Raw genomic sequence first — 12,736 nt, forward strand, 5'->3', positions numbered from 1 at the left:
AATGATGGCTCGTTAGAAGGCCTAAGAAGAACATTGACCTGCTGGAAAGGTTGTTGGTACCAGAGAGAGAACTAAAACATGCAGGATGCCGGCCCTGATTTAGATAGATGAACGGACGGATGGATGGATGATGGATGGATGATGGATGGATGGATGGATAAAATTCAGTGTCAGAAAAAAAAGATAAATTAGATAGATAGATAGATAGATTTAAAATAGTTCACAAACTTCATTTTGTTTCTGATCAGGTTACATTTGCTTGACATTAAAAAAATTATTACCTAAAAAATCTGTGACCAACAAAAACTTCTTTTAGATTCTGATCTTATTTTGAAATCCTAAACCGGAAGCCCCCCTCTTTCTCTCCGGCTGACCCGATTTAACGCCTCTCCTTCAGCTGGGAAGCTGATCCACTTTAACTTTCTCAGACAGTAATAACGACCCGTCAGTAAGAGGTTTATTCCCCGCAGGAGACTCACCATCGTGTCCGTGGATTGTTGGACTTAAAACAAAAACCGCTGTGATTTCCCAGAAGAAAAGACAGATTTTGTTCTTGAGGTAAATATCGTCTTTAAATGACTATTTTCTGTATTTTGGAGGTGTTTTAATGCGTTAAAATGTGAGGTTGGTCACCGCTGCTCAGCGTCTGAACGGGGTTTTTGTGTCTCTATTATATGGAAAACAAAAAGAGTAAAACGTGACCTTTGTTACGTTTTATTTGTTGACATAAAAGCTTCTGGTAGGTTGCGTATCACACTGCCTTTGTGCGCGTCCATGGACATCAGGCAGGAAAAGTCTCAGCTTTACGCTTTTCAATGCCTTTTTGCAAGAAAAAGCTATTTTTACTCATATTTTTAAAAGATTTCTTCCGCTAGCTATTCAGTGGACTATAACTGGTTACTTTAATCTAATCTATCAAACGGGTTGAAAAAGTTCACATGCGTCAAAGTTGGTGAAATGAGCTAAAGGGAATTACTAAAAGAGAAAATCATGTGAAGAATGACACTGACACTGACACTTTTCCCGGTGGTGGGATGAAATCAGTCAGCTGGGAAAACTTCAGGAGAACCTGCAGATGATCTCAGCGGCTACAGTTACATAATACACACGGCATGAGAGCTGAGGAAGTTAATTAAACCTTCACTTTGTTCTTCTGATCACAGCCTTTTTTTTAACTGGACGCACTCCAGCAGTTGCTGGAACCACTTAAACTGCTTCCAATCAGGGGAAAGGCAACAAAGCGAGGCGACGGAAAAACGAAAAGCTGCTCCTCCGATGGATTTTGCAACATGTAAAGCAGACGTGAATCACAGTCTGAGCTGATTCAACGTGTAGGCAGCGCATGTACTCATCACTTTTCGGGAGAAGGAACATGTCACTTTTTGGAGGGTGGCCGAGTTGGACAACAGCTGCGTTTCCGTTATAAATGTGCGCAAAATTTTACAGTATTCCGCAAATGTTGAAAACACGTAATTTCGCAATTGCTGTATTTCCATTAAATAAGAAATGCAAATAAAATCACAGGTGAATAAGTTTGTTTGCAATAAATCATTTTTGCAAACAAAAACATGCTGAGCCATCATCCTTCAACAACTTCCTGTCATCTTTTCTTCATTGTTTCCGTCAGTAGTAACATTTGGTTGTTGTTATGTCACTCCTCTCAAGCAAAAGAAGTGAAGTTTTCAGAAATAAACCAATTTTGATGTTGCTGAAAAAACTGTGTAATCCAAGTGCCAAAACTTTTTATTAGAGTTTTTTCAAAATTTAGATTTTTTTCCATTGGGGAAATTCAAGTTGCCCAATTCTATAGTTAAAGGAAACGCTGTTAGTATTCCGCTAATGTTGAAAACACAGCAATTTTGCAATTGCTGTGTTTCTATTAAATAAAACACGCCACATTTAAAATCACAGCTGAATAAGTTTGTGATAAGTTATGAACGAAACATGCCGCACCATCATCCTTCAGCTACTTCCTGTCTTCTTCTTTTTTGTGGTTTCTACCAGTAGTAACATCCTGTTGTAGATAGCATGACTTGTGATGTGAAAAAAGTGTTTGTTTATGTGGAGATTTGTTGACTATACTGCCCTACTGAAGTGTTCAGAGAAAATATAGATTTTTGTTTGTTTTTATATTTGTTTGGTCATGTGACTATCATATGTATGTTTGTGCTGAGCCATTCAGTGATTTATAAACTAACAACAGTATTTTAAAGCCAGTGGAAGGACAGGTGTGATGTGCTCCATCTTCCTGGGTTTAGTCAGAATGCCAGCAGCAGCATTCTGGATCTGGTTGAGATTTTAGGCAGACTCTGTTGACGCTGTCTGTGAAGACACTGTTACGGTAATCAATGCGACTAATGATAAATGTATGGAGGAGTTTCTCTAGATTCTGTTGAGATATTGTTCTTTTAATCCCTGAAATGTTCTTCGTGTGATAGAAGGCCGAATTTGCAGCCATCTTTATGTGGCTCTGGAGCCAAAATGTGATATCTTATTAATTAGACCACATACATGGAAAAGCCTTGGTATAAACAGATTTAACGGTATAACTCTACTTGTAGATTAAAACATGGACTTCTTGCTAAAACTATATAGAAAGGCATACACTGCAAAAACACAAAATCTTACCAAGTATTTTCGGTCTATTTTCTATGTCAATATTTTAGCACAATTAAATTAAACAGAAACTAACAATTAACTTTTCATCAGCGTATAAGCTTGTTTTAAGTACACAATTCTTTAATATTGAAGAAAAAGTTCTACAACATGGGAAAAATATCTTGTTATAAGTGAAATAATCGGCCAGTGAAACTAGAATATTTTATGAATTACTGACTTAAAACAACCTCTTATATCTTGCTGAACAATTAGGTTCAACAATATAAACACAAGTTTAGATTATTGTTAGTTCTTGTTCAAAGTTAAATAATCTGCCAGGGGAACTAGAACTTTTTTCTTTAATATTAAGTATTGACTTAAAATAATCTATTTATTGCTGAAACGATACCTGGAAGTTAGTTTTGCCTTAATTTAAGAGTGATAAAATGTTAGAAACGAGACAAAAACACTTAAAAGTTTGTGTTTTTGCAGGGAGCGAGGGTCGAACAGCCACTTAAGAAGATGTAATTTCTTGCTGACCTGTTTACAAGCAGACTGTTTATTTAGTTTGCATGAGCAGTTTCCCAATCTCAGAAATTTGAACATAACTTTCACATTATGAAGGCTTTCCTCTGTGTTTTTTAATTTCTCTGTCAATACAAGTTCTCAGTCGCAAGTTTGGACATTTTAAAAAAAAGTAAACGCATCAAACGACCCAATATTGGCAAAACAACCATAATAACCAAACAAAAATCAAATCAGCTTTTCTTTACTGTAAAAAACACAAACGGATTAGCAGACAGGCAGAGCACGTTTTGCCCAACTGTCGCCTGCTGTGCAGCTTTGCTCCGACCTGCAGAGGAACAACAACAATGCTGTTTGTCCCAGATGATGATGATGATGATGACGATGACGATGAGCTCACGGGTGGCTCAACGGTGCCGTTTAGGTAGAGTCAGGAAACAAATGGAGCCTGAGAGCAGAAACAGATGTTGAATCAGCCTCCTCCAGGTTCTCCTCCTCCTCCTCCTCCTCCTCCATGGTTGATTGCATCATCAGCGCGTGTCCCAGATTGCTGCTTCCAGGAAAGGTGATGCACGAAGCGAGGAGACACCAACTAACCTTCCTTCATGAGGAGTTAAGCTGGTGTCGTAATTTAGCTCTAAACTAAACAGAAAAGTAATGTAAACATCTGGATTTCTCAAAGTTATTTATTTTTTTGTAATCAGTCATGATATAATCATGTAGGGTTGGACAATAAATCAATAACAATAACATATTGCGATAAGATAAGATAAGATAAGATAAGACTTTATTGATCCCAGAGGAGGGAAAATTTGTTTGTCCCAGCATAGCACACAATAAAAATTAAAAATAGATAAATAATAAACAGATAAGAATAAATAAGATGTACAAATACAGTATATTCAACATTTAAAATGCACATCTCTAGAGACTGTGTGCGTATTATAAAATCTGACAGTTTCAGGGAGAAAGGATGGACACATGAATCAAGAGCAATAAATATTAGCGAGCATATTCAATATTCAACATATAGAATATGCAGAAAACTCTGATACGGAACCGCACAGCATTCTGGGAGATGCGGAGGAAAGACTTTAGCCTCTTTCAGCTATCTAAGCTAGTTTGGTGGAATCAACTAGCTCACTTGCTCTACGGTTGCCTAGCAACAACCTGCTGGGTAACTTGTGGAGCAGCAGTTTAATGTTTCTGTGCCGCGTCTTATAACTGCTTAAAAATAAAAAAATAACTGTAAAGTGAAAACTGGGTGAAGCTGGAAGGGCCACGCCACCAGTTGGCTGAATTTAAGATACTTAAAACAGAAAAGCTAATCAATTATTATCAATATTACTGACATTAAACGCTTATATCGTGATACGGTTTTCAGCCCTACAATTATGTTTTTATTGATACCAAAAATACATATTTGTATGTCTTTAAAAAAATCCACTTGGCACATTTGAAAAGTGTTTACTTCTAGCTGTGTTGTATTTTTTGAAGCAACAGAGATAGTATCTAAAGTACTAGCTTTGCTGATGACGTTGTGATTTTTGAAAAATGTGTATCACAAATTATATGTTTGACCTTTTTGTTAAAGCTCAATGTTAAGATGCAGGTAAGTGTTTAAAATCTTAAAAATAAACACCCAGCAAAAAATACACCCAACAAAAGCAAATTTATTTATTTCAAAAGATCTTTGAATTTATTAATGCCTGTCAAAACACAATTTTCTAAGTTAAGTTTTTATTTATTTTACTTTTAGTACAAGTGTATTTTAGGACGTACTCACATCTGTTTTAATAAAAAAAACACAAGTAATAGTGGCGTAGGCAGAGAGGACAGACTGAAAAACCAATAAAATGGTTTTATAGGGTTTTATAGAGGACAGAAAATTAGAAAATAAGATTTAGTTTGGTCATAAAATCGCTGCCAGTTGCAAAGGATGTTGGTTTTTAGGAATCAAACAGACGTTGGATGGGATAAATGATCATATCTGAATATCATCGATTATTTGTGAGTTTGAATCCAGTTTATTCTTGTGTGCACTGCAAAAACAGAAAATTTTACCAAGTAAACTTGGTTTAGTTTCAAGTGCAAATATCTTGAAATAAAACAAAACTAACATACACGTAACTTTTCAGTAAGATATGTTAGCTTGTTTAAAGTCAATAATTCCTTAATATTGATAATAAACTAATAGCTACACTGGCAGATTATTTTATTTATAACATGGGAAAAATGTAGTGTTATAAATAAAATAATCTGGGATTAAAACAAACACTTTTTCGGCATTATTACAGAATTATTGACTTAAAACAAGTTTTCTATACCTTCCTGAAAAGTTACTTGTATGTTAGTTTTTTCCTTATTTCTGGTACACTAAGATGTTTAGAAACAAGACCAAAAATACTTGGTAATATTTTGTTTTTGCAGTGTAGCATCCAGTTGATTAAATTTTCTCTAAATTAATTGACATTTAAGATTCTTCTCTTGAGTTCTGCTTTATTTTTACTCCCTTTTTATTTACTAAAACGTGACGACACGGCCGTTTCTGTGTCATTGTTTGGCTGGAAAGCTGAAATCTTTGCAGCTTTGCAGCAAAACGTCCAAGTTTATAAAGAAAGTGTTGCTTTACCGGTTGGTCTGGACCGCTTCTGACTGGTTCGTTTCTCTCTTGTTGTGGTCAAACTTGTTCCAGATTTAGGTCTGGGTGTGTTTATGAGCTCAGCATCAACGTCGTTAGGAATCCACATGATTCATTTGTTCCATAATTTGGTTTGGTATGAGGAGTTTATTGCTCTTTGTGTTGAGAGGAGGGCTGACCTCTGATTGTTTTTGTTCTTGACTCCAATCGGACTCGCCTGCCGTTTCAGACGCTGCGGTGCTGCTCACTGCAGAGGCGTCTGTGGAAATCGTTTTTTGTGCTTTTTGTTGCAGTAATTAGATTAATCCAGTTTTACAGGCATGGACCGGTCCAGGTCGCGGTTTTCTTCCATGGAATTTGTAACAGACGTGTTTGCAACATCAATCAGTCGCTCAAACGAATCCTGTCTTGTTCTGTTCGAAGCTGAAAAGTTGCTCCACGCTTGATGCAACTCTTTGATTCCTTCTGGTTGCTGCTGGCTGATGGATTACATCAACTCAATTTCATTTACTTGAGTGACTTTTTGGGAAAATGTACTTGCTTTTACTACGCTGCACTTTGAGTCATTTTACTGTGAAGTATCTCTACTCTTACTGGAGTAAAATGTCTGGATTCTCTACTTTCTGAATGAAAAACAAACATGTTTAAACCAGAAATTCTCCAGACACACACCTGCAGTTTCTGTTAAAATCTCATCAGTTGTTTGTTGAAAGAAACACACAGAGAACTTTTTACTAAATACTTTTTTACTCTTACTTGAGTACATTTTTTGGGTGCTCTGCTCACCTCTGGTTCTCGCTTCTTCTAAGTAAATAATTAACACATTTTTCTAGTTATTATTGATGTTATGGTCCAACAGTTTGCAAAAATCATTAACTAAAAAGAATTTCTCATCTAACCACCTAAAGCAAAACCAAGAGTTCCAACAACCAACAAATTAATCAACTTCCTGACAAATTTATAATATCCATTTGCATTATTCATTGATTTTCTCTTTTTTACTAAAAACTGACTGATAAATGTCTTCAGTCTGGTGTTTTGTTCTCCACTAGGCCGTCTGTGGGCACAGGGGCCAAACTAAATCATTCAGAGGGCCGCAGATGGCCCCTGTGCCACACTTTGGACATCCCTGATATTTTTCCCATGTTGTAAGTGAAATAATCTACTAGTAGTACTTTCAATCAATATCAATCAATATTAGAAATTATTGACTTAAAACAAGCTCTATTAGCGTAAAACGTTTCTTGTAAATTAATTTTCTCTTATTTCAAGTGTAATAAAATATTTGCACTAGAAACTAGACCGGAATGCTTGGTAATAGTTTGTGTTTTTGCAGAGAAAATCACTTAAAATGAATCTTTTTTTAAGTATTTTCCGTATCTCTGTGAACATTTGCAGCAGTTTTTCCAGATGATGCTGTCATGTGATTGATACCAGAATATCATCACATGCGGCTGTTGGTGCTTCATTCCTGCACAGAAATGTACAAAATGTGAAAAATGCAAACTCGGGGTTTTTTTTCTGCTGAGAAGTTTTTGGATTTTACATGAACGAATTTAAATTGTTATGAATTATTAAGATATTAGGGGTCAGACAAAGGTCAGTTTTGTTGTTTCTTGAACATTCCTTGGAGACGACCCGGCCGTGAACCCGTCACATGCTCCTCTGTCTCTGGAGGCGATAAGAGAAAGAAAGCAGAAACTTTGAACCTGCTGTTTGACTCTGCACTGCAAAAACACAAAATCCACAAAATCTTACCAAGTATTTCTGATTTTTCTTCTAGTTTCTAGTGCAAATATAAAAGTAGGATTGAATTAAGAGGAAACTAACTTGCAAGTAACTTTTCAGCAAGATATAAGAGTTTGGTTTGAGTCAATAATTCCTCAAATTATTAAGGGATAATTTGAGGAATTATTCCTTAAATAAAAGTTTTTCATCAACTTTTTTTATATTAAAAAGTTCTAGTTATAACATGGAAAAAATATCTTTCAAATGGAACTCAAACATTTTCATCAATATTAAGGGTTTACTTATTATTTTGTCTGAATTCGAGCAAATTAAATTATTTCCACATCAAACTGAAATACTAGGCAGCTTTTTGTGTTTTTGATCCAAATAGTTTTGATCTAGTTTCCAGTGGAAATATCTTATTAATCTTGAAATAAGTTAAAGTTTACAAGTTGCTTTTCAGCTTAAAATAGCAGCTTGTTTGAAGTCAATAATTCCTCAATATTGATGAAGAAATTCTAGTTCGACTGGCAGATTATTTCACCTCAAACAAGAATCAACAAGAATCTAAACCTGAGTGTCGTTGCTCTCACCTGCTCCAAATTTAACAAAATTGGTCCCAATTTCTTCCAGACAATTATTTTTAATGCTGCTATTTATCAGTTTAAAGATGTCAATAAATGTTTCCAGAGGTCATGAAAGGTCAACCACCCTCTTCAAATCAGACAAAATCGGTGTCAATCAACTCAACTACGTTTGTGCAGTGATTTCTTTTATATTTATATTGATGATGATCTCTGAGGAAACTTTTTAATAATATCTTTAAATTGATGATATCTTTAAATAGCAGGACAAGCAAAAATTTTAACTGCACAAACGTTTGACACCAGTTTTGTTTGATTTGAAGAACTGTGTGTGGGGAGGTAACTCTAATCAGGTTGGCAGAAGTACTTTTTCATCAATATTACGGAATTATTTACTAAAAACAGCCTCCTGTTTTAAGTAAATAATCTTGCTGAAAAGTTATTTCTAAGTTAGTTTTGTTTTCTTTCAAGTGTACTAATATATTTGCACTAGAAACTAGACTGAAAAACTTGGTAATATTTTGTTTTTGCAGTTTTCAAACCTTGGATTCAATCACGTGTCCTTTTTCTCTGGAGGGAAGCTTCTAAATCTCCCTCCATCTCGTTTATTTTTTTTCTCTCCTCTTCATCTCTTTTTGATTCATTTGTCTTTTTTTTCTCTCTCTCGCAGATCTCCGGTGTTTTCTTGCCACATTCCTGAGGTTTCTGCAGACAAGATCACGTTTTTCACCCCTGATATGGCTTTTCTGTGCAGGAGAGGAAGTTGATTTGATTTAAAAATCTATACTTCAGTGTTTCTGCTTTTACTCAAACACTTTTTAAAAAGCAAAAATGCCAGCAAAGACACCGATCTACCTAAAAACTACAACCCCAAAGAAAGGGAAGAAGCTGCGGCTGCGTGACGTCCTGTCGGGGGACATGATCAGCCCCCCGCTGGGAGACGTGCGCCATAGCGCGCACGTGGGACCGGAAGGCCAGGGGGACATGTTTGGAGACGTGGGTTTCCTCCAGGGGAAAATGGACATGCTTCCGGGCCACGGCCACGCCCGCTCGCACAGCGTGGACCGGGCCGCCACGCAGGAGCCCCGCAGCTTCGCCTACAACGGCTGCCGCTACCAGCAGGCCTCCAACGGGCTGCTGAAGAGCACCGTGTCCATGCCGGTGTGCGTCGCCCACGAGCAGGCCCCGCCCAAGCCGCCGCGGCTCCACCTGGACCAGCAGCCAGGTGAGCCGGGTGACGCTCAGCCGGACGTTTGTGAAGCGTCCGCCGTGCGCAGGCTCGTCCCATCATCCGGGTCCTTCTCGGAGGCGTCGTCGGAGGACTCCGTGTCGGAGACGTGTGGTCCCCCGGATGTCCGCCGCGGGCTCAGCCTGGACTCGGACGCCGGGTTGAGCAACGAGGATCTGAGCAGCGAGCGCAGTGACTCGCCATGCCCGGTGCCGGGCCTCCAGCCGGCCGACTCCCTGGCCAGGCTGGATCTGGACCTGGACCTGGGCCCGTCTATCCTGGAGGACGTGCTGAGCATCATGGACCGCTATAAGGCCGAGGACGACCGCTGCGAGCTGTGAGGACAGGACTCTTTGAGACATGCTGAGAAAAACGGGGAGACTTTACCTGAGTGCAGTGGCGTCCCCAAGAGGGGGGCTAGAGGAGGCCAGGGCCCGGTGTGGAAAACTAACAGTTGCCCGGTTTGTCTGACCTGCATTTGTCTGTTCAGGTCAGACAAAGGCATCCAATCATCTACTTTAATCAAGACTTGCACATAAAACCCAATAAATACATACATACACATATAATAATACTAAAAAAAAAAGATATTATTATATGATATTACATCCAAGTCACATCCAGAAGGAGCCAATTTCAGTTGGAAATGTTTTTCTGAAACGAGTATTTGTGTTTGTGGTGCCATGAATGCTGATCCATGCATTCATAGCCATATAGTTACCTAAAAAACAAGTAATTTTTTTTTTGTCATTTAAAAAAAAATCTTTTTCACAATAGTACCACAAAATATTGTGATAAAATTAGAACTCTGTATCTCCCACTCCATCCATCCATTCATCCTTATCAGGAGGGATGCTGGTGATTATCTCCAGCTAACGTTCTGGGTGAGAGGCGGGGTCACCCTGGACAGGTCCATATCTCCCACTCCTAAAATATATACAATTAAATATGTATAACATAAATATAATATATTTTCCTTGCCTGGTCTGGCCTTTGGGGGGCGCCACTGATGAAAAGCATAACTGTTGCTGCTTTAGATGCTTCTCCAGAACCTGAATCCTGACACAAACCTGCCTCCTTCGAAGCACAGAGCAATTCCTGTTCCCTTTTCTGCTCCTTCAATGGTTGATCATGTGATGAATATTCCCAGACGGACCGGGGAAACCAAACAGCTGCACATTTATTATTAGAAACGTCGCTGGATCTTCTGTCCGATTATGTTTCCATGGATTTCTTTTTTTTAGATTTCAGTCACCAGCTACTGTTGATAAACTGTTTTTCTTTTTGTTTTGTTTTTGCAGATCTCCTGTTTAAAATCTGTCAGCATGAACTTCCTCCAGCATCACAGTAGCCTACCATTGAAATGTTATTTTATTCTGTAAATATTTCTGTAAATCTAAAATAAAGATATTTCTTATAAATAAATTCTGCTTTCCTGGACAGTTGTTCACACACATATCTAGAAAATAAATGTTTTTATGTAATGATTGGTCTAAAAGAAATGAATTTCAGTTGAATATTTCAGGCTTTTATTTTTTGTAATTTTGATGAATATGACTCAGAGAGAATGGAAAAACTTAGAAAATAATCTCTGAAAATTTTAATATTACATCAGAGCAATAATAAAATAGATGTTTTATGGTCTGCAAGCTGTAGTCATCTAAAATACAAGAAATAAATACTTGGAATATTTCGCTCTACAAGTGACAAATCAATATAATAAATTAACTTTACTTTCTGGGATTAGTGACTGAGATCAGATGCATTTTTTACAACTGTTTTGTCACTTTATGTATATTGTGAAATATTTTAAAATATCTTTGTTAATATTAATTAGTACATTAAAGTAATATTAGAAATTAAGAATAATTTATATTTAGCACGTTATTTTTTTACCTCTATATTGCTTTTTATGTTATTAAAATATCAAATATTTTTAATTTTATTTTTAATACATTGTTTTTAGATGTATATTAGATTTTTTTTAATATTTAATTAAAATGATCATTTTATTACGGCTAATGTAAAATATTATTGTATTTATCTTTTATTTAATTATTTTAATGCATCGTTTTTAGATGTATATAAATTTTTTAAAAGATTTTTAGAAAGTATTATTTTATTACTAATATTATATATTATTAATCGATTTGTTTAATTATTTTTAGCGCATCTTTTTGAAGTACCTATAAATGTGAAAACCTGAAGAATTCTATGAAACCAGCTGCAGTTTGTAAAAGTTAGTTTTTACTGCTCCCTAGCGGTAAAATAAAGTTACTACATCTTAACGTTCCTGACTTTAATTTCGTTATTTTATAATTCTATTCTGCATTAAACGGTAACTGTAGTGATCATAGATTATATTTCATTTTCAAGTTTCCAGGGCTGGGTAGACTGTAAAGCATCAACAGCTAATATATTAGCCAATATGTCGGGTTTGTTATGAGTTTTTCATAATAAAATGTTGGATTTTGCAACTTTTTAAAACTGCACATGCTTTCTCATTGTAATTTTTGGTATTAAGGCTGATGTCTGAAGAGAACAATAAACTCTGCCCAATGTGAGTAACGTCACTGAATGAAGAGCAAGCTTGTTTTAGTAAAAAAAAAAAGCATCAGACACAAACACAAGCCTACAGTTAATGTTGAGTGAGACCTCTGTTCAGACACGAGCTTTGTTATTCTCGTTTGACACATACGCTAAGTATTAGTTTCATACATTTTATATAGGAAAACCTTTAATTAGAAGAAGTTTTTTGTCTTTATTAATGTGTTAATTTGTAATTATGTTATTTATTTGTGTTAATTTTGTTATGATAGTCTGTAAAGTACCAGAGTTTTATATAAAATTGTAGTTTTTCCTCTATCTGATGACATCATCAGTTGCTCATTAACACAATACTTTTATTCTCTTACTTGAGTAATTTCTTGGATGACCATTTAAAGTAATGGACATAATTATACCGACATAATGAAGTTTTTGGATTTATTGTGCAGTTTCCAGTTCGTCCATCTGGGGGCAGTAGAGCGGGCACCACGTAAATAACCATAGAAGAAGCAGCAGCAGCAGTTTGTGTTTTTGCTATCGTTTGCGTTATCATCTCTTTTTCTTTAGTTTCAGTTTAAAATGAACCTTTAAACGCAGGAAAAGTAGGAAAATCGAAGAGTCGCTGTTAAACAGTCCGCTGAAATGAAGTGAGTGTTTTTCAGTCGAATAATTATTAAAATAGGAGAAAACGAGCTGGCAGGGTGCTAGTTTTAGCTTGAATGTATGAAGTTTTAGCCAAATTGAATTAACTTAAACTCTCGTTTTGACATTTCAGGCTGAACATCGAGGGTCTGCTGGTCTATTTTCCTTATGATTACATCTATCCGGAGCAGTACTCTTACATGCTGGAGCTTAAGAGGACTTTGGATGCAAAAGTAGTTTTTT

The 12,736-nt window shown here is 36.4% G+C and overlaps 1 protein-coding gene across 1 annotated transcript; it reads left to right on the forward strand.

The window, feature by feature from the left end:
- Positions 1-406: 406 nt before the first annotated feature.
- Positions 407-10,073, forward strand: zgc:154093 (uncharacterized protein LOC777623 homolog). Its single transcript, XM_044120142.1, has 2 exons — positions 407-558; positions 8,747-10,073. Exon 2 carries the CDS (start codon positions 8,908-8,910, stop codon positions 9,643-9,645), a length of 738 nt encoding a protein of 245 aa, XP_043976077.1. The 5' UTR covers positions 407-558; positions 8,747-8,907; the 3' UTR covers positions 9,646-10,073.
- Positions 10,074-12,736: the final 2,663 nt, after the last annotated feature.

The sequence above is a fragment of the Gambusia affinis genome, linkage group LG06, assembly GCF_019740435.1.
Source record: "Gambusia affinis linkage group LG06, SWU_Gaff_1.0, whole genome shotgun sequence".
Lineage (NCBI taxonomy): Eukaryota > Metazoa > Chordata > Actinopteri > Cyprinodontiformes > Poeciliidae > Gambusia > Gambusia affinis.

What these genes read in the sequence shown, in the direction of transcription:
- zgc:154093 (XM_044120142.1), top strand. Translation starts at nt 8,908, where the DNA reads ATGCCAGCAAAGACACCGATCTACCTAAAAACTACAACCCCAAAGAAA.